Raw genomic sequence first — 22716 nt, forward strand, 5'->3', positions numbered from 1 at the left:
CCCAAATAACACACAAAATTGGGATGCTTTAAAAAGGATCATGCGGGCCAGATTTGTTCCTTAGTATGCCCGTGATTTGTTACATAAACTGCAGCAAGTAAACACAAGGAACTAAATCTGTTGAAGAGTATTATCAAGAGTTGCAAAAGGGCATGCTTAGATGTGGTTTAGTGGAAAAAGAGGATGGTGCTATTGCTAGATTTATGGGTGGGCTGAATCTGGACATCCAGGACATTCTTGCTTACAAGGACTATGATTCTGTCACTCGTTTATTTCACCTTGCTTGCAAAGGTGAAAGAGAAGTGCAGGGACGACGGGGTAGCACGAGAACTAACATTCCTGCAGGGCGTACTAGCTCATGGACACATGCTACGACCGGCTGCCAATCTAACCGAGCTGCTGCGCTGTCCTCCTCGATCAGCAAACCACGTCTCTCTACATCAAATTCTACACCAAGTCCAAGTGAACCAACAAGAGGGACAACAGCCGCACCAACTAAAAGTTCATCCTCGGTTGATGTAAAAGTTCATCCTCGGTTGCATCAACGGGACGAACACGAGATATTCAGTGCCTTCACTGCAAGGGCTACGGCCACGTGTGCAAGACCTCTTCCATTTGGATGCGGCCGACTGTACCTGCTTGTGCCCATCGAGGAGAGCTGCATGCAAAGCCTGCATTGGGCGCTCTTCCTTTCGACCTTTACCTTTATCAACACTCTCTTGTAACAGAAGGCACCAATTTCCTTGCCGCCTTTGGAAACTGATTTTTTTCTACTTCACATTCAAAATTTGTTAGTCCATTTCCAGGGAGACATTTTTTGGTTGCGTGCAGTGGCGATCACAGCTTTTGCATTCTTACATCTTAGAATTTTCAAGTAAAGAGAAAGGAAAATAATTAAAGAAACCATGTACAATGATTAAAGCATGAGTTACTAAATTAATAGGGACTTTCATACTGATTACTGAAAACCTTTACAGTGTTGCCCATCTGGAACTATAGATTGCATTGCATCACAAGCTTTATATTATTTTCATGCATTTTGCAAAGGTATCATATATGCATAGCTTAAATTCAACCATGCTCCAGAGCTCTTAAGCCTCATCCTGCAGCAACACTTTGACTGTTTCTTTAATCAAGTTGACATATCATTATTATCAACTCATTTTTCATCCCGGTCTCCTTCACTTTAAACATATGAAACTTATCCAAACTGTCTCCATACATACTCAAAATTGAAACTGCAAAGCCTGCTAGATACCCCGTTAAGACTCCTACAAATTTGCTCCCTCCAAACAAACTCCTGAAATTCCAACAGGAGATGGCGATGTAGCAGCATTCACTTTTCTTACGAAGCATGAACAGATCACAGCTGCTGTCAACTGTACTGTCTGACTAAAGAGATGCACGCGTCCAAGGTGCACCAGAATGCAAGACAAATGTGTGATAGGAGAAGTATTAAATTGCTGCCAGCCTTCTCTTTCTTTACACTAACAGCTCAAATCAGTGAACATACATGAACATATCAGGTAGACTACTCAAGCACTCCATTAGTGAACATACATGAACATATCAGGTAGACTGCTCAAGTACTCCATTCCATGGAGACCTTAAACCTGTAGGTTCAAGGAGTAGAAGCCCCATCAGGTAGCTTTGTCTTCCTCTTCCTGCCAAGGATGGATGCCTTATGCAACCTCACACCACCAGCACGCCATTTCTTGAAAGCAGCCATCGATTCCCTAGCAGATTCAAAAACTTCACGAAAAATATAACTAGTCTGTCAGTGTATTGCAGCAAAATAGTTGGTTTTGTAATCTGTTGGCAATAGCACGAGGACAAGTACAACATGAGATGCCTGCTTACCACGAGTTTCTTCTTTGGTAAGGCGTGGGACAAACTTGGGCACTGTCATCATGGAAGAACTGTGAGACTTGCTTAGAACCTCTTTGTACCGACTGGTGAATGCATAGTGCAAGAACAGGCCAATGCTCGTCACTCACCCTGAAAATGTGAAAACAGAGGATAGGCAAAAGAAAATCTTGTGACCTGTTTTTTGGGAGTCAACAAAATCTCCCGAACCAAAAGGAGGCACTGATATCCCAATTCAAATGGCTCATCGAGGAAATAAACTACCCATTTTCATTTGACAACCAAATATTTATCTTATCCAAGCTTTAGCACTAGTATTAAGTTTGAATCCATGGTTTCAACATTCCATAACAGTTCTAACATCCAAAAAAATTGATAGAAAAACACGAAGGCAACCTGACTAGGAGTCCATGAATGATCAAGATAACATAACTAACACGTGTCTGTAAAAAGCTACATTACTTCATGGGAAAGGGGAACAACTAAATTGCTTGAGGTTTCAGACTACCAGAATTAGTTGAGAAGTATACATGTGGTGTATTTCAAAACTGTAAGTTACTAGTAAATAGTAATAACTTGTGGCATCAAGGCATGTCTGTCAGGTTACGACAATTCTGTACAATGGCGGTTGAGCAATGGGCCAGTGGACCAGTTGTATCAATCATAGAATCGGCTGTGAACTAGCTTGCACCACATAGAACCAACAGTACTGTCATGTGGGGCCGGCAGTACCAGCGCCGCCCATGCGTGCGCAACATCGCCAAGGAGGCCGAGTCTAGTGGCTAGAAGTTAGGAAGGGTAATATTTGATTGTCATTTCCATAAGTTTAGGAAGTGAACTGCCTATATAAACACTTGTACTCGGATCCTTAAGGGTTTTTTTTTGGGAACTTGGATCCTTAAGGGTTAAGCAAAGAATTATCAATTCCCTAATCTCCCTCTTTCTCTCAATCTCACCTCCTTCAACATTGGGCGGCCAGGGCAGACACCCGGCACCCCTACCGGCTCCGACTACGAACTCCGTAATCGCGGCCCTGCAACCCTAGACGCCGGTGTCCTTGACAACCTGGTATCTGCTTCCAGGCGTTCCAAGTTGACAGCGACGGTGGAGAACCACCAGGCCAAGGTTGACAAGCTCCAACAGGAGCACGGCACCGACTCCTCATCCTCAGGCCACCGCAGCCAGTTTTGCGGCGAGCACCACAACAACGGCCACCGTGATTCCAGAAGATGGATTTCCTTAAATACAATGGTAAATCAGATTCATTAGCATTCATTAACCACTGGGAATCCTATTTCCAGCAACAGCACATCGTTGAGGAGAAGGTTTGGATGGCCTCCTACAACCTAGAGGCGGCGGCCCAAATGTGGTACATCCAGGTCCAGCGCGACAAAGGCACCCCGACATGGCGCCGCTTCACCGAACTCCTGAACCTGCGCTTCGGGAACCTGCGCTTCAGCCCTCCTGTGCATTCCAATCCCCTCGGCGAGCTCATGGCGTGCAAGCGCACGGGTCCATCGTAGAGTATCAAGACCGATTTGAGTCTTTCCTGCCCCGCGCGGAAACACTCTCGGAGATCCAGAAGGTGCAGATCGTCACGGCGGGGCTCCAGCCGCCACTCAGCCTCGACGTCGAGATCCACAATCCGCAGTCCCTTGCCGTCGCCATGAGCCTAGCACTCAAACTAGAGCTGCGCGATCAGTGTGCGACTCGCCCTAGCCAACGGGGCATCCTGCCAACACCCTAACGGCTGGCACTCCCGACACCACAACCAACGGCGCCGTCAACTACTTCCACGCCGGCGCAGGTGACCGTCGAAGGCCGGCCCGTGAAGCGACTGTCCCAGTTCGAGATGGAAGAACAGCATCGCCTTGGCCTCTGATTCAACTGCAACGAGCGGTTCGCGCGGGTCCATAATCGCGTGTGCCAGCGGCTATTCCTCGTCGACTTGGTAAGGACGCCGCCGCCACCACCTACCACGAGGAGCCCAACGACGAGGAACCACAGATCTCGCTGCACGCCATCGCCGGCGTTCGCAGAGGCAAGACCATGCAGCTTCACCTGCGCATAGGGGACACCACTCTCCTCGCGCTCCTCGACTCCGGGTCGACGCACAACTTCATCACCGAGCACCACACGCTGCTTCAACTCAAGCCGCGGGGTACCCTAAAGGTCACCGTGGCCAATGGCGAACGTGTTCCTTGCTCAGGCATCTACCACGCGGCAGCTTTCTCCAATGGCGAGGTGTTCACAGCTGATCTCTACGCGCTACCCTTGGCGGGCTACGAAGTTGTCTTGGGCACACATTAGCTAGCTTCCTTTGGCCCGATCCTCTGGGATTTCAGTGCCCTAACCATGTGTTTCTGGCGCAGCGACCATAGGGTATGCTGGCAAGGACTTGCAGGGCCCAAAGGCCCCACACTGCGTCTGTACTCAGGGGCCGACATGCTCCAGGCCCTTCTTCAGGAATTCGACGCCATCTACACTGAGCCGGCCGGCATGCCTCCTCCACGGGCTCGGGATCACCGCATCAATCTGATCCCAGGATCGGCACCGGTGGCAGTCTAGCCATACCGCTACCCAGCCTCCCACGAGGACAAACTTGAGCGCCAATGCGCCACCATGCTGGCCCAAGGCATCATCCGTCGGAGTACGTCGGCATTCTCGTCGGTGATCCTCCTCGTCAAGAAACCCGACGGTTCATGGCGTTTCTGCGTCGACTACCGCACCTTGAATACCATCACTATTAAGCACGCCTACGCCATCCCGGTGGTGGACAAACTCCTCGACGAGTTGTTCGCCGCCCGCTTCATCACCAAGCTGGACCTTCGTTCGGGGTATCACCAAGTTCGGATCTTCGCCACTAACATTGACAAGAAAACATTCCGGACGCATGATGGGCTCTATGTGTTCCTAGTCATGCCGTTTGGGCTGTGCAACGCCCCGGCTACATTCAGGCACTCATGAACGACATCCTCAAGCCGTTCTTGCGTCGCTCCGTCCTCGTCTTCTTTGACGACATCTTGATCTTCAGCGACTCGTGGGCCTCCCACCTCAAGCATGTGCGCCTCTTCCTCGACATCCTCCAGCAACATCATCTCTTCGTCAAGCGGTCCAAGTGCTAGTTCGGAGCCACCTCCGTAGCCTACCTAGGCCACACCATCTCAACAAGGGGCGTGGAGATAGATCCGGCCAAGGTGCAGGCCGTGGCGGACTGCCCGCTGCCGAAGTCCACGCTCGCGGGTACGCGGGTTCCTCGACCTCGCCGGATACTACCGCAAGTTTGTCAAGGAGTACGGGACGATCGCCGCACCCCTCACCGCCCTCCTTCGCAAGGACGGATTCTGGAATTCATCATTTTTTCCCATTTCTCTTAATGAAACATGTCAACGTACGTTCTCGACAACAATCTTTTTATTTCTTAATAAAGGGGACTTTAGGAGCTTTTGTGGTTAAAAAAAACAGAAGCATCGCACTTGAGCTTGAATCCATAGAGCTATTCTGAAAAATCATGTAGTGTAAAAGTAATATTTGAATAAAACAGATCATCACGTTTCCACATATTCCTAATGAATTTATAAATGAACCCTAAGAACATTAAAAATTGGGAGCAAAGATACTGAAATCACATTTGCTCAGAGCCTGCACTACTGAATCACACAAAAGCCTAAGGTGATGACAGTAGGCAGCAATTCAATTGACTTATGTCTATTCCACTTGTATGTCAACACAAAGGTCAAAATTATGTAAAGCAAATGAATCAGTATTCTAAGAAGAAAGTTATAAAACAGTTCAATCAAAAGAACATGTAAATAAACTGAGATAATCATGAAATCTGATGGTATGCATTACTGAAGTGGTGAGGAAACTTACAAAGGAACAATCTTGCACCCTAGCTCATAAAAGTAGGGGCAACGAACCCTCAAGTCCACACAGGCTGCATTAGCTTGGATCTCTTTTCGAGTTCTGTAGTATTAGATAAGATATTGAGACAGAAGTAGTCAAGTTTTCCGTACTCTACTTTAAATTGCCAAAACTCATCCATTCGGAAAAAATGTAAAAAAAATATAATTCTTGGAAGCATTCAGTGTAATTGAAAAATGGTTTCCCTTAGTAAGATTCATATCTTTAATAAATTTGTTAATTATGTTATAAAAGAAAGGTCTGCAGATATTAAAGTTTACTGTGGAAAACTACAGTAGGCTGCAATGGAGGCAAGAAAAAACTGATCCTATCATTTAGTTGTTTGACATGAAATTTCATGTATGCATCTCAAAAGAAAAAAAAAACAGAATACTCCATGCGCTTTCGTACTTTGCTGTTGCTCTAATAATTTTTGTGTATGCAGTAATGCAACAACAAAGACCAAAGAAATTACTTCTGTGTGAAGCATGCAGGTGGATTTATTGACACAGCTTGTTCCAGAGACAGCAGCCCATGCGCAAGCCAAAATGGGAGCTCTACCTTGGCACCCTTCTCTACCTGGATATTGAAAAGGAAAGACTAAGATCCTCTTCTATAGAAGATAATCAGCCCTATTAGTATTTTTTTGTAAAATTCGTCCACAATGCAAAGGATCCAATTCCTATTTGGGGCTCATGAAAAATACTGCAGCCAAGACAAGAATGAAGAAATACCCAATATTCCAAGTCAGTTTAACCAAGTCAAAGAGTACATAAGAAGCCTCTCAGCTAACCATTATTAAACAACTGCATAAGACATAAGAAGATTGCTCCACATATCTAAGCAGGTTTATATAGTTATATACCCTAGCACTAGAAGCATCCACAAATAAAATTCAACAGGCACACTTACACAGTTACTTTCAGCGCCAGGATCTAGCAGGCCGACACCATTTGCAGTGACATGGAAAACAACAGAAATAGGCTTCAGGCAGAGTAGAAACATATACTCAGCACATATACACAGGCATCATGCAGGAAGAGAAGATAAAATACAGGCATCCGGAATCACCTCATCCTCCATGAGGATGTCATCGATATCGAAGTAACCCGGCATCTGACCAAAAGCACACCAAGACCACAGGACCACAACTGATTACTCCTAGTTCAGCACCACCAACCTGCACAATGTAAATAAATGAGCAGCGAAAGCAATTCGTTTTAAGGATGACAGATTCGGCGGAAGCATTGTATCATGCAATTCGATCTTGGATATAAATACTAAAATAGATCGCAAGATTGCTAGCAACTGAGTATATGAACAGGCACTAGTAACCTCTGTGTGAGGACTGAACCAATTTATCAGACTCAGGATTCCAAGATTGAGATAGAAATCGATGCTTGCTATGATTACCTGATAGTTCTTGCCTTCGATGGGGTAGTACTGCCACTTGTGGTTGTGGATGTTGCTGGACGGAGGACTAGGATTGGGGGGCCATGGTGGAGTCCTGGTGCCCGTTGAAGCTGGGGAAGCGGACTTCTGGTTGGAATCGAAGGGGTGGCCTGGAAGCCGTCGGAGCTGATGCCGCGGAGGGCCGGTGGGAGTCGAAGAGGTGGCCTGGATCGAAGCCGTCGGAGATGAGGCAGCGGAGGGCTGCCTGCTTCGTCCGGGATGCGACTAGTAACAGCGCGTCTGGTGGAGAATGGGCGGCGACGACCAAGATGTGTTGGAGGACGGGCTGACGAGCAGAGCTAGGCAAGGATTCAGGGTGAGGTTGAATGGCGTGACGATGGGGGTGAATGGAGAGCGAACGGGCGGGCTGGGTGAGATTTGGGAGGAGGCGAGCGCGCGCACGAAATTGGGAAATCGAGCAGTGGCGGCGGAGACTGAGTTCAAACGCAGCGAGAAGTAATTCAAACTTTAATATATGATATCAAAATACATAACCAACGTCGAAGATAAAGACGAGCTTCACATCTTGCCCACTGACGTGAGGCTCACCTGCCCAAACTTCATGGAGAAGACGGGACCTACTCGACCGACCAACCCGAAGGAAGTGGTTGACCGATCCACGAGGCGCAGATCTCCTCGAAGTCCTCCGGATCGCATCCTACTAAAATATATTACAACAACAAGCCTGAGTATTCTAATACTCAGCAAGACTTACCCGACTATTGGTATATACTTAGCCGACTCCTAAACATATAAGGCTTTTTGGCTCTGTAGTTTTTTTGCTGAAAAGCCACTAGTACTAGATCCTTACTTTCAATATTTTAGCTCCTATTTGAGTTGACAGCTATAAACTAGGTTTGCCTAGTTCTCTACAGCATACATGGTTGATCATAATAATCTTTAGGAACAAACAACTCAATCTTTCCATTCCAATCTCATTCCACTTCTTTACTACGTTGCGACGAAGTGACCAAGGTTCTCATAACCGCGAGTAACGGCGAATCGATCCGATTTAACCTTGCAAGGTGGACCTAACTCACACGCCAAGTGCCACCCCGTCGAGTCACACCGAGCAACTGTTCCCATAATTACCTCGAAATATGACGCGCGACCGCAAACACTCGGATGATGAGTCCCACACGTGCGAACACTCGGTGAACCCGTGGACGACTACATCATCCGCCCTCGCACCACGCCAGTGTAGCGGATGGAGAGTCAGATTCCGTAGCAATTAGTTAATTAGCTCACCGGTTTCGACTTCCTCCTACTTCCGGCATGTGGTTAGTACTGTTCAAACTTGGTCAGTACGGCCAGCAACGGTACGGTCCTCAATCGACACAGGCGGAGACTCAATTTTCCTTTTTTCCATAATCATGTTCCACTTTCCCTCTGCCCGGTCTCCAATATCATTCTTACGGCACTATTTCTCACTTCTCTTACTGAAGTAGCAACCCTATATCTCGCGGGTGACAGGAAATCACCCGTCTTCTACCGGTTTACTTAGCATAGCAGTGCTAGCGATAAACTGAACTAGTAAAGACACTGGGTATCCAAAATTATGCATCTATGGTTCCAATCAACTCCTTGAACGTAAATGCACAATACTTTAAGTAAAACATGGAGTACTTAAAATAAGGGATATGCTCCGGGGCTTGCCTTGCAGGTCAGCAGGGTTAGTGACTACTTCTGGAGCTTGCTCAACGACTTCCTCTGGCTGCGGTTCTCCTGCAGAAGGCTCCTGAACCGGCTCGGCAATCAGCTCGTAGGCGACTTTGGTTTCAGTGTCTATACGAATAAGAATATGCCATGCATGAAACTCAGGAAATGATGCAAGGCAATGCAGTAAACATACAAGAATGCATGGATAAAATGGATAACAACAGCCCTAACTATGATTCAAAGGGATGGTTCAGTGTTGAGATGGATTCCTGGTTCAAATGTCTTTTAGCCTGAAGTGTTTCCATTAAAGAAGACTAGGGAAAGCTCTTGAGTGGTTCAGGCTCAGCTCCATAATGCAAAGGAGTGATTCAAGATTTTAGATACCTCTAAACAAGAACAAGCAAAACCATCTAACAAAAGGATGGAATCTATCTATTACATGGCTCTATCAGATAGTGCACGAAATTATGAAGCTATAGAAACTAGGTTTGCATTTTTAGGATTTTTCTACAAATTATCAAACTTCCACTCAAATCAAACAAAAAGAAAAACAAAAACTACCCCTAATTGGAGCCGTGGGCCCCATAGGTCAGAGGGAGGGGCGGCTTGCCCTGCCCAGACTACACACGCCGTGGGTGCGGCGGCACTCTGGCGCAGGGGAGGAGGGGCCCATGGCGGCGGTAGCCGGCCGGCGGCGGTGCAAGCAGGGCAGGGCGGCGCCCAGAGCGGGTGCCGGCGGCGGCTTGCGAGCGGCGCCGCACAGGGTTGGGCAGGGCACACGCGGGGCGGCGCCCAATGGCGCGGCGGCGGCTATGGCGGAGCAGGGGCGCGCGGCGTTCCCGCCGGCGCGGGACAGGGCGGCGGCGCAGTGGGTTAGACCCACGACCAGGGCCCCAAGGCGGCCCCGGGGCGCGCGGCAATGGCACGCGGCCCCGCACAGGGGCGGCCCGCGGCGTGCGCTCGCGGTGGCGGCATGGCCGCCGCGGCGGCGCAGCTGTGCCCCGGCGAGGGCGGTGCCGGAAGGGATGGGAAAAGGACGGGGAGGGAGAGGGGCTCGCGGGAAAGCTCACCGCAGGCTCGGTTTGAGCGGAGGGTGGCCAGAGGGGGGAAGATCGACGAAGGGGGGCGGAGCTCGACGTGAGCGTCAATGGCGGCCGGCGATGGCAAGCGCGATTCGGCTGGGAAACGACTTAATCGAACTCGTGGATGGATGGAGAAGGTGGAGGGCGAGGTTACTCGACTTGGGGCGCGAGGAAAATCGAGCGGAGTGACAAGGAACGGCTGGAGGTGCGCCGGCGACGAGCTCTGCTCACGTCGGGCTCGGTGTGCGCGCGAAGAAGGAGAAGGGGATGGAAGAGAGGAGAAGCTTCCCGTGCTCGCAAAGGATAAGGGCGACGCGCACGGAGGGCGAAGTTCACCGCGATGGCCGACGCGTGGCGTCGCCGGCGGCTGCCAGTTCGCTGGCATGGGCGCGCACAGGGGAGAACAGGAGATCACAGTGATCGTTTTGACTGATTTTGACTCACGTTTGACCAATTGAAACTCAAATTTTGATATAGGAACTTGAAATTTGGCCAGAATAGAAGTTGTAGAGGAAGAGAAGATCTACAACTTTTGTTTTGGGCGAAAGTTGATTTGGAGCTCGGATTAGGGAGAAAAATGCGGTCGAACACGGCTAAAACGATGTTTACTATGCGACTCGATTAGCGCTAATGATTGTGATTAGCCTTAATTAGCGATTAAACACGATATTAGTGTAAAATTAACACCGGGGTGTTACAATCCCGGCCGCCCCCTCTCGGGCTCGGTGGAGGAGCATCCCGCGGCACAGGGGACAAGGCGTGGAGGCACCGCGGACGAGCCACTGGACCAAAGCCCAGCTGCGCGGGGAAGGGACGGCGGCAGTGCCCGGGTGAGGAGGCGGAGGGACGGCTGCGGCGGCGTGTCTTGGGGAGACGGGGAGTGGGACTTCGAGGCGGCGGCGGCGGTGGAGCCGCGGCGCAGTGGCGGAGTGCGTGGGGGAGGGAGAGGGCATCGTGGATAACGGGGGGAGAGAGAGAGAAAGAGAGAGAGCGTTTTTTTAACTATTTTGTACTATGGGAGCGGCGGAGCGCGCTGTTGTCCTAGTTTCTCCATCCTTTGTTCATGCTTATTTACTGTTGTTATTTCAAGACTATGGGAGACAAAGGGATCAATATGAACCATATCACAAGCTGTACAGAGGATGCTTACTTCTTGCACTTGTTACTGCAGTAATTCTTGTCTTTTTTGAGGAATAATTTTTTGAGCAATCAGTAATTCTTGTCTGGACGGAACCTCATTGATCCCAACATATGACCATGCAGGAACAAAATGTCGTTAATACTGGCCAAGTATTTGGCTCCAGAACCGAAGCATAACACTTCAGTTTCAACGACATTCTGAAATTCGAAGATCCCAACACAGCTGTAGGACTACTGCAACCAAACCGAAGAGGCAGGTATACCACGGCATAATCTGTATTCATGCTACAAATTCAGTCCATTGTGGGAGGATGTTTAGTGCTGCTGCAGTATGGCTCTAAGCCTGATGTGGGAAGATCAAGTTTGTTGATGCTTCTGGCATGATATATATAGTGTAGTTCTCAAATTGTACAATGTATGAATGTATTACAAAAGAGAGTTTAATCTGAAATAAATATGGCAGTTGTGGAACATGAGATTTTGTCTTGTTTGTTGCAGAATAAATGTGTTGTGAAACTTTACAACTGAATACACTTTGATGCATCTGTATTGGACACAGTGGCGGCGCTAGGGGTATGCCCCTGTATGCCAAGGCATACCCAAGACTTAGGAGAAGATACTAATATGTATACACAAACGTATACTATCAAATATGATTCATGGGTCTAATTCAACAAAAGCCCACCAAAGAAGCCCAAAAATGCATAAGCTGAAGTGGAAGGGAATGGCTTCCATGTTGATATGTTTGTGAGCGTCATTGATAAGCAACTTCGAGAATTGAATGACAGATTTGATGAGGTAAACACAGAACTAATTTTTTGCATGACACCAAGTCCACTTAATTCATTTGCTGCTTATGATCAAGCCAAGTTGGTTACACTTGCTACAAAGTTTTATCCTAAGGACTTCACAACCGAGGAATTATCAAAACTTCCATGGCAACTCACTATGTACATTTCTCATGTTCGTAGAGATGAAAGGTTTAAAAATTTGAATAACCTATGTGAGCTTTCGGTTAAGCTTGTGGACACAGAAAAAGATGAACAATATTATGTTGTTTACAAGCTTCTTAAGTTGGTGCTAATTCTTCCCGTAGCCACTGCTAGTGTTGAAAGAGTTTTTCCACGATGAATTTTGTGAAAAACAAGCAAAGGAACAAAATAGGTGATGAATATTTGAACAATTGCTTGGTTACTTTTATTGAGAGAGAATTCTACGGTCAAGTGAAAGATGAGAATATCATCAATCTCTTTCTACAAGGAGATCGTAGGGTTATATTGTAGTAGCCTTTACTGTTTTATAATATTTTCAATATTTATATTTAGAACTTGTACTTTGGTTATTATTATGGATTTGTTATGGCCATATAACTTCTTTATAACTTGTACTTTGGTTATTATCCATTGTATTGTGTTTTTGCTCTAAAAAAATTTGTATTTGACATACCCCATCGCAAAATCCTGGCTCCGCCACTGATTGGACATGAAATTCTGGGAATGGAAACCGAAACGGTTCAGCAGTACATCTCATTATACAGAATTTCAGAATGAAAACTGGAAACCGAAACTGTATATCCTGTGCTTGCCGTTATAGTATAGGAGTTACATTATCCTCTCAAGAACAAAATTACAGTATAGTTACATATTTTCATGAGTTGGCATCCCATCAAAATGTAATTTTGTAACAGTCGATTGCATTGTAGCATTTTGATCAACTCCAAGTAAGAGACGCATGTTGACATATTGTATGTTTCTTTTCAGTGTTTTCCTGGAACTTCAGTGTCAGTCTTGCGCCGTCGGAACTTTCACCGGCGATTTGAGCGCATGCGATGCGTAGATACGTTTATGCAGCGGCGACGACGATAACGAGCTACAATATCACGGCTCCGTCTAGAGCTGATGCATCGAGCCGAGATGCAGCATTTGGAGGGAGTTGCCGCCGTGAACAAGCTATTGCTGTCCGATCTCTTCTGTATACACGCGGTAGAATTTGGGGGCAGGTCCTCACGGGATATAGTTTGGGGCCCTGTTTGATTTTCCCTATCATTGCATAGCACACAATTCCCGAGAAAAGAATCTCACATGCATGGAGTACTAAACAAAGTTTATTTACAAAATCTTTTCACGGATGGGTATAACTTTTCACGACGAATCTAATGACAGTAATTAATCGATGATTGGATACAGTGATGCTACAGTAACCATCCTCTAATCGTGCGGTCAAAGACCTCATTAGGTTCGTCTCGCGAAGTAGCGTAGGATTGTGGAGTTAGTTTTGTAAATTGCCTTTATTTAGTACTCCTAATTATTGGTCAAAATTTTGTGCTACTCGTGCTACACATAACCAAACAGGCCTTGGGGGCCGTCCCCATCCAATTTTTTCCCCAATCCTGCCCGACTCTGGCAGTTCCCTCGACATCGGAGCCGCCGCCCGCCGCTATTGCCCTCTCTAACCACCAGGCCGCCCTATCACATCCGCCCGGAAGCCACCGCTGCCACCCCCATCCCCGCTCAGCTCCAGCCGCCGCCGCCGCCGCCATGCTCCCCTTCCCCAACACCGCCTGCTGGGTGGCGCCCCACCTCCTTCACTCGCCACCGTCTTGTCCGCCACTACCTTCGGCCTCCCTTCCTCCTTTTTCTTCTAGAGACGACGGGGGATGGTCGGAGCGGTGGCGGTGGCAGGAGGCGATGACTGGGGGTAGGAGACGGGGGAGAGTGGGGGGCGGGCGGTGACCACCTTCAGCACTACCACACAAGCCACCGGAGGCGCTCGCGGGATTACAAATGTAGGCCTAAACCATGAAAGAGATAAGCAAATGGGTATTTCCTCTAGCTGCCGGTTCTGATGCAAACACTCAAAAATGAAAAGTATCTGTACAACCTACAGTAATAAAACCAAGAAATCTAGGTCGCTAGGAATTGTTGATAAACCAGAGAACCTCAAGATTCAAGAAACCTTCATCATACGAATGGGACCAAATTCCTTGTGACATTGACATGTGAACTGACAGTTGAGTTTGGACTTTGGAGTCAAGATAAAAAAGGACTCATCTGTATTTTCAAAAAAAAAGGGGAAACAGCTAGCGAATCTTTCTAAAGCAGAATAAAGCAAGTGCATAATGGCGCACATTAGGGGATGAAACGATAACTTATGCGCGCTTCCAGAAAGTGCTGAACGATCAAAGCATCAAAGTGCTTTCAGAATCCATCTACCATTTTGCAAAAGAGATTATGCTGCTCACACAAACACACCGGTGATGATAAGACTTCAGAAACACACTGGCCTCCTGCTCCAGCGCTCACCGGGCCATCGCCGGCCGCGCTGCCTACACATCTCAGGTGCATAGCGGCGAGAGCTCGTTGGGGACAGAGCAATGGAGGCAGCCCTTTGTCAGCGTGTCCACGGGAGTAATGAAACCGCTCCTGTCCAAGCTTACCAAGCTGTTGGAAGAAGAGTGCATCAAGGTCAAAGGTGTGCGCAAGCAGATCAAGTTCTTGAGAGATGAGCTGAGCGCCATGAGTGCCACGCTCGAGGTGCTCGCGGATGCAGAGCAGCTCAACCCTGAAACGAGGCTCTGGAGGGACAAGCTACGAGAGCTGGCGTATGACTTGGAAGATTGCATCGATGGCTTCATGGTTCGTGTAGACGACGGGCGTGATGGGCCTACGGGCTTCAAGAAATTCTTCCACAAGCTGAAGAGACTGATACCATGTCATAAGATGGCCAATTAGATCCAAGAACTCAAGGAATCTGTAATGGAGGCCAGCAAGAGGCACAAGAGGTACAATTTTTTGGACATCCCTTCCAACTCTAGTACTTATTGTGCTGTTGACCCTCGGCTGGCCGCGCTCTATGTGGAGATAGATGAGCTAGTCGGAATTGATGGTCCCAAGAAGCATATCATTGAGTGGCTAACCATGGAAAAGAAAGCTTCTTCAGCAGTACCTAAAGTCCTCTCAATTGTTGGTTGCGGAGGTCTTGGTAAGACAACTCTTGCAAATCAAGTCTACAAAAATGTTAAAGGCCAGTTTTCTTGTGCGGCTTTTGTGTCGCTTTCTCGAAATCCTGATATAAAAAAGATATTAAGAGATATTGCTAAAGAAGTTGGTATTGAAAATAATTTATGGGATGATGACGAGAAGCAACTCATTGATAAACTCAGGGAACACCTCCAGGATAAAAGGTAAGCAACTCATTGCTATATACATGTGTTGTATTGACAATAAAATCTGTAGTGTTGGAATAGATTTTTTTTTGGTTATTTGGATTGGTACTATTACAATTTTTTCCAATTGGATATAATACCACTACAATTCACCAAATTGAAGATATGCTATCAGGATACCTCTTTCCCCTTCTTAGGCCCACCTGCAGGGTATCCATACCTTGTACTTCCCGTATAGATGTATTTGCCCCTCCCCCCAATCGTTACCTGGCCTGCTCGTGCACCCTCCCTCGATCTCCAGTTTGCATCGTCTTCCCTGCAGGTTCCATGGTGCCGCCGTCGGGACCCTAGCAGCCGGCCGCCCCCGCCCGGCTCCCTGGCCGCCACCGCCCCGTTCCTCTGCAAGCCGCCGCCCTGCTCCCTGTGACCGACGCCGCCCAGTTCCCTGCCAGCCGCCGTCCGGTTCCCTCGCCATCGCCGTCCGGTTCCCTTGCCAGTCTCCTGCAGTCCACTGTACCTAACATGTCAGAAGAATGAAAAAGCAAACAAGACATAGCCATGCAAGTATATTTACATGGACATCATAGTATCTGAACCGCAATACATCAGAAAACAAAAAATTAGAATGAACAAGTAGGATTGAGATCTAAAACGAAAATGAATAGATGATACAATTGTGGGCGTCTTTACTGTATTCAAACACCTGGAAAACATGAACATATCAGCACTTCAAGCCATCAAGGCGGGACTTACAGGCGAGGTGCTCGCGGCGCCCAGCAGCAGGCGTGTTGGGCGTGGCCGGGATCACTGGGGGCAGTGCCAGGAAGCGGCCGGCACTACTACAGAACGGCCCTTTGATCCAGTCTATTTGTCCCGGTTGTTTTTGGGTCCGAAACCAAAGGTGGTTTTTGTTCCGAGTCCAACGGTTAGCCAGACCAGCAGGGGTAGGGGCCTTTTGTCCCGGTTGAAGCCACCAACTGGGACCAAATGGTGGCCGGCCCTTTTGTTGGTGGCTCCAACCGGGACAAAACTCCTTGGGCCTCTTATCCCCTTCCTTCTTCCCCCCGCCCGAGCCATTCAGCTCACTTGTTCTTGCTGTTCTTGGCTCGGGAGAGGTGAGTTCTTGCTCATTTCTTCACCACATTTGTGAAGATCTTTGATCCCCCCGTCCATCCATCGGCGCTAAAGGTTTGGTACTTGTTTCTCTTTTCTTCCATTGCTTGTGTAGCTCATTTCATGCTTTAGAAATTGAAAAAAATGTGTAGCTCATTTTTTGAACCTTTAGATTGCATATGTAGGTGTGATTTACTAGTTTTAATTGATCCAAAGGAGTATAGTATACTTGTTTTAGTTGATAATAGAATTTTTTGTATTATGAATTGATTATTTTGACACTCTAGTGATGTATTCGTTCATGCTCACACTGAAACCATCTAGAAGCTTAAAAAATCTTTATTTCAAAATAATTATACGTCATTAATCTCCATTCAACGTTGATGTCACTATATATATATATTAGTGGAGATCATACACACTGAATTCTAATATATAAATTTAATTGAAATGCAAAAGTATAATTGAAATAGAAAAAGAATTGAGAAAAGAAAAGCTGGAAAAAAAGGACCTTCCAACCGGGACAAAATGGTGCGCCAGCCACGTGGCGCTGGCAGCCCCTTTTATGCCGATTGGTGTTACCAACCGGGACCAAATGATTCTTTTGTCCTAGTTGCCAGACTCGGGACAAAAAAACCCCCTTTTTATCTCGGCCTGGCGGTCTCGGTTGGAAAATCGGGAGAAAAAGAATTTCTCAACCGAGACAAATTAGCGTTTCTATAGTAGTGCGCGCGGCAGCGGCCAAGGAGCCTGGCGGCGGTGACCGGCTGCTAGATATCCGACGGCGGCGCCATCTGCGAACGGCTGGGAAGACCGTGAGGAGGATGGGAACGGGAGCAATCGATGGGAGGGTCCAGCGGTCAGGTAACATGTGTATTCAGGGGCAATTTCGTCCATACAAAAAAACTTGGAGCATACATACGCTGCGGGTGGGCCCAGGCAAGAGAAAGATGTATTCCGATAGCATATCTCCAATTTGATGAATTGTAATAACATATCTTCAACTTGTGAAAATTATAATAGTACCAATCCAAATAACCCCCATTAATTATTAATGATCTGCACGCCTCCTGAATCTATTTTCTTCTTTTTATTGTTAGCTTATTAAACAATCATTAAAGTTTATATTTGTGTAAATTGGATAAAATTGTCACTACTACGAAAACGGTTTTTAGGGGCGGATAAAAACATATTTCTAGTTCTCGCGACCCACGACGACAGTATATGGGTGGATAAGTGTAGATAACGTGACTGCCTCTAAAAATCTATTTCTAGATACGGGTGAGGGGTGTGGTTTCAAGATGGTTCACCCCATCACCCGCTCCTAGTGACCGATTAAAAAAATTCTAGAGCCGGCTGGCTCCACGCGCCTGAAGCGCCACCACGCTGACACTGGAGCTCTGGCCGGCCGCTCAGCCACCGCTCTCTATCCCGCCTGTTCCTCTCCCATCCCGGCAGAGCCCCTTCTCCACCTATCGATAGCGCCCTCCTCTACCTACCCCGGCGGCGTGTCATCACCGGCCCATTCCTGCCTCTCTTCCGCCGCGCCGCATCGGCAAGCGCGGACTGGCAGCTCGGCTCGTGATGCGGCACACGCATGGGAGGCGGAGCAGATGAGTCTGCGGCAGCACGGCGCGTCGGGGGACCAGGCTAGCCGCATTCATTTGCATTTAAGAAAAGGGAGAAAAACATTTCTGCCCCTAATCTAAAGTTCAATGGTGATTTTACCCATTTTTTTTAAACTTTGTGATTTTATCCTTGTTATTTTCACAAGAAAACATCTGTTTGCCCTTAATTTGTAACACCGTTTGGTTTCCTGTGATTAAATGAAAGAAAAAATAAAAAACACCTAGAGAAAAAGACAGTAATGCCCTTGGCTATCACCTTTCACCTGTGGATCTCGAACGAATCGGGATCTCACAAACTCGGTGGAGCGGCTGCACCGGCGGCGGCGACCCGCGGCCACCTTCCGTCGCACGACCTCAAGCAGTCAAGCTGGTGGCTGCCGGCACCACATGGGCGACGGCTGCAAGGAGCCAGGCGAGCCGGGGGGGGGGGGGTGTTGGGGCTTTGGGGGCGTCGCTTTTCGATCTCATCTCCACCTGCCCTGCGCCCTCGCCGACGAGGACGAGGCCCTGCGGCACCCTTTGTTCCCCGGCCTGAGCTCCTGAGCTGGGAGGCGGCAGCGTAGAGCAAGCACCGGGGCAGCGGCCACAAGATCGTATAGGCGAGCCTGCCCAACATGGACTGTCTCTCGCCGATGCCGTGAGCTTCCTCTGCGACTCTCTCGCCGCCGGCGCGCCGGCGCCAAACGTCTCCGCCTTCAGTTCGCTCCTCACCGCTCTAGACCACGCCGGCGACCTGTGCGGGATGACCGAGCTGTTCTCCTTCATGTGGGGCGGTCCGTCTAGCCCGACGTCATCACCTATGGGATACTTCTCAACGGTATTGGGGAGGCACTGAAGGTGCTCGACGGAATGTCCAGGCCAGGCTCGTACGTCCGCTCTGGAGTTCTTCCGTAATATCTGGATTGACACAAGCAAGATGGATGGAGGATGCTTGGACCATGGCGGCATCAATGAAGAAGGCATGCTATAATAAACAGATACAGTGTCTGTCTTATCTATTTATCAAATTAATTTGTTGTGTGATATTTAATTCTATTTATATATGGATTGTCCGTCCAAATGCTGATGAAATTTTCTATCGATTCTTGTATACAAAATGTCAACGTTCTGATCTAAGGCTTTCTGCACTCGTCACTCTCTAAATTCACTTTCTAAAAAGAATATTCTTGCCTGGTCATCGAGATTCTCTTCTCTATATTCAGTTTCTCCGCGTTCATCCACTCTCTATATCTACTCTCTATACCAACTAGCAGCCGTGGGACCCACACGTCAGATTTTTTTATCTCTTTCTTTTTACCTTTTCCATTCTCTCTCCTCCTCCCATTCTCTCTCTCCCCGCATCTAGACCTCGGCGCCCCCGGCGCCCTCGCGGCGGAGCAGGGGCGACGCGCGGGGCGGCCATGGCGGAAGCGCGACGGGCCGGGGCGGAACGCCTCCTCGCCCGACGGCCCGGCTCGTGCACGCCACCGCCTCGCGGGTCCCTTGCCTCGACGCGCCACCTCGCGGGGACCGCGCACACCTCTGCCGCGAGCTCGGCGGCGTCGAGCTCGCCGACCTCGACCTCCGGCCGCGCCATGGTGGAGCTCCTCGCGCTCCGGCGACAGGCCTCCTCGCCGCGCCGGCCCTCCTCACAGAGCCCCCTCGCCGCGGCGGGGCCTCCTCGCGGTGCCTCCTCCCACCTCCTCGTAGCCTCCGCGCCCTTCATCCTCCTCGCCCACGGCTCCTCCCTGGTCCGAGCGGAGCTCGGCCGCGCTCCCCTCTCCGGTGCGGCCAGCGAGCTCGCGGACGGCGAGCACGCGGGCGAACAGCGAGCGCGTGCAGCAGGGCAGGGGAGCTCGCGCGGCGGCGGCGGCGGCGGTGGAGGCCCGCGCGGGACGGCGGCCCGCACGCGGTGAGGCACGGCAGATCTTGGCAGCCGGCGGCGCCGGCGCGAGCACGGGGCGCAGAACATCGCGGCCGGGCCCTGCGGGCAGAGCGGCAGCGGTGGCGGCGCGGAAGCCCGGCCCATGGCGCCCTCGATGGGGTGGAGCGGCAGCAGCAGCGGTGAGTGGGCGGGAGGCAGAGCCGTGGCGGCCCTGCTGCTCCTCGAGCTCGCCTCGCCGCGGCCCTACTGCTCCTCGAGCTCGCCGGAGCGACAGGTGCGGCCTCCCTCCCCACCGGTGCCCTTCCTCCCCGGCGGCGGCGGCCTAGCGAGGCGAAGGCGCGGCGAGGCGAGGCCGCGCGCAACCCCTCCCGCCCCCTCCCCTGCGCGCTGCTCCCTGCTCGAGCTGGCGCGAGCGTGCGTGCGGGCCAGACCAGCGGAGCGAGCGTCGGGCCCTCCTCCCTTTCTTCCATGGCGGGCGGGCCAGGCGGTGGCGGGCGCGCGGCCATGATGAGGCAGGGCGGCCCTACTCCCTCCGCCGTGCCTCCTCGCGCGGCTCCGGCGGCGGAGCCCCGCGCGGCCGCGCGGCCCCACCTCCTCGTCTTCCTCGCGGGGCGGCGCGGCTGTGCGGGCCTCCTCTTCCGCGACGCCGCACTGGCGCCCCTCGTCCCCCCTCTTCCCTCTGTGCGGGTCGCTGGGATGGCGCGCCAGTGCGTGGGCCCCGCTCCACGTCGATGCATGGCGTTGGTTCTCCACCCGCGTCAGAATTGGCGCAAAACAGGGCCATCGCTAAGTTACCGCAGCCTTTACAGAGTGCCGCTGCGGGGATTTTTTCTCCAAACTCCAACTCTAAAACGTGTAGAGAGCGGGATGCAGAGCCCGCTGCGGAGAGCCTAATACAGGGGTAAAATCACAATTCTCATATTAAATAAAGGTAAAAATGTATGAGCAAAGTTGTCTATTTATTCAAAGATTAACACCGTTAGAGAGACTTAACAGACTAGGGGTAAAGTCTGTCTTTCTTTTGAAATCGCAGGGGTGAAATCACAAAGTTAAAAAATAAGGATAAAATCACCATTTCGCTGCAAAAACGGAGGTAAAAACACTTTTGCCCCTTAAAAAAAGAGAAACAAGAAACAAATATGAATGCTGCATAAACGTAGCACATCAAACCGTTCAAGAAAGAACTATGGGAAGAGAGGAGGGGGAAGGGGAAGGGACTGAAGCTAGCAGCCCGAGGCAAGTACTAGCTGGCACGCATCAATCGTGCAGCGCGGAGGGCCCGCAAATAGAGAGGGAGAGAGAGAGTCCGCATCTTCTCTGACGCCGCTGGATTCGAGGGGACCCACCTCCCTCGCTGGTGCCATGCCTCCCGTTTGTCGTGGGGCCCGTTGGGCCAGTCGTAGCTGCTGCGGGCTGCATCCAGCTATTGGGCTCCGGCTGTGCAATCAAGCCATTCGGCTGGAGGGTCTAGACCAGCCGCCCCAACGGCTACTGCACATAAAAACGTGACACATGAAAACAGCAAACCGTGTTGCTGGGTGGCCACAAAAAGCAGCCGGTTACTGCACAGCTGCTTCTGGATGCAGCAGGAGCAGCCGCAAGCAGTCGCCAATGCACCAGCAGAACACAGTTATAATCACTAGATACACCGAAATGTGCTTTTAATTTTTTTTTCTAGTTCTATAAATCATAGTAGGCTTATGGTACAAATTTTATTTTTTTATGTGTTTTTACTATTGTTTAAAATTAAATAATTTTCCAAAATAAATTTGAAAATTATTTTTAGAGGCGAGTGAGGAGCGACTCACCCCTGGAAATAGGCCTATTCTTTGGGGCGAGTGTGGGGGTGACCCGCCCCTGAAAATACTTTTCCAGATGCGGCTCGGTTGCTACAGTAGCCCGCTCTATTTGTAGCAACATGTAACATTTTGATATGTTTCTGGAAATAAATTGGAGCGTTTTTACAGATCATTTTTGTAGCAGTGTGTGCAACCATTTGCAACTATAGAGAACACTACAACTTTTGAGACAAGTTTTATAGAACCAAATATATAATCCCATAATAACACAAATTTACAACATTTTCACAAACCTACAACTATTTTGCTTTGCTTTACGCAATACGAAGCTATAGTTTTGTGTAAAATACGCTCGCGCGCACTTACCCTTACGGGCACAACACACACCCTTACGAGGGCAGCATGCCCAAGTTATCCCTCTAGATTTGTCCAATACAGGTCAAATATATATAAGAAAATTCAAAGGTGATTTAATTAAACTAATTTAGTGTGGTAGAAGTTATTAAGTTTTTCTATAAATTTGGTCACTAAATTATAACTAATCGAAAACATCTTACATTTTGGAATGGGGGAGTATATACTACTATGCAACTCCTTATTACCGGTTCCTATCATCGTGCACGTGAACCTCTTTGCATTTTCTTAGCTAGACAAATTTAATAATATCACCCCCTAATATCACTGACAAATACAATTATATCCCTTGCACGCTTTCAGCACTAACTTTGTTAAAAACCGTTTGCAGGTACCTTATTGTAATTGATGATATATGGGATACAAAACCATGGGAGATCATAAAGCTGGCCCTACCGAACAAAAAATATGACAGCAGAGTGATCACTACGACACGTAGCGCTGCTGTTGCATCATGCTTGTCTTTCCAAGTCGGTAATGTTTGCCAAATGAAATCTCTCAGTTTTAAGGACTCCAAAAGGTTACTTTTGAAAAGAGCATTTGGTTCTGAAAACTTGAGCTGTACTCACTTGGGCAGCGTTCCATATGAGAGATATTAAGAAAATGTCATGGCCACTACTACATTTTTTAT

At 49.1% G+C, this 22716-nt stretch overlaps 1 protein-coding gene and 1 pseudogene across 1 annotated transcript; one reads left to right on the forward strand and one right to left on the reverse strand.

Moving 5' to 3' along the window:
* Nucleotides 1-1228: 1228 nt before the first annotated feature.
* LOC120677331 (DNA replication complex GINS protein PSF3-like) lies at nt 1229-7621 on the reverse strand. Its single transcript, XM_039958482.1, has 8 exons — nt 7183-7621; nt 6841-6949; nt 6682-6753; nt 6245-6348; nt 5740-5832; nt 4132-4139; nt 1861-1992; nt 1229-1752 (listed from the first exon to the last, which is right to left on the reverse strand). Exons 2-8 carry the CDS (start codon nt 6883-6885, stop codon nt 1622-1624), a joined length of 585 nt encoding a protein of 194 aa, XP_039814416.1. The 5' UTR covers nt 6886-6949; nt 7183-7621; the 3' UTR covers nt 1229-1621.
* A 1930-nt stretch (nt 7622-9551) lies between these two features.
* LOC120677886 lies at nt 9552-22715 on the forward strand (annotated as a pseudogene).
* The last annotated feature ends 1 nt before the right edge of the window (nt 22716 follows it).

Source organism: Panicum virgatum, chromosome 6N (genome assembly GCF_016808335.1).
Source record: "Panicum virgatum strain AP13 chromosome 6N, P.virgatum_v5, whole genome shotgun sequence".
In the NCBI taxonomy this organism is placed as follows: domain Eukaryota; kingdom Viridiplantae; phylum Streptophyta; class Magnoliopsida; order Poales; family Poaceae; genus Panicum; species Panicum virgatum.

Coding starts and splice junctions, on each gene's coding strand:
- LOC120677331 (XM_039958482.1), bottom strand. CDS start 6,885: ATGCCGGGTTACTTCGATATCGATGACATCCTCATGGAGGATGAG. Junction 5,833..6,244: donor CCTGCATGCTTCACACAGAA/GTAATTTCTTTG, acceptor CTAATACTACAG/AACTCGAAAAGAGATCCAAG. Junction 1,753..1,860: donor TACCAAAGAAGAAACTCGTG/GTAAGCAGGCAT, acceptor TTTTTCGTGAAG/TTTTTGAATCTGCTAGGGAA.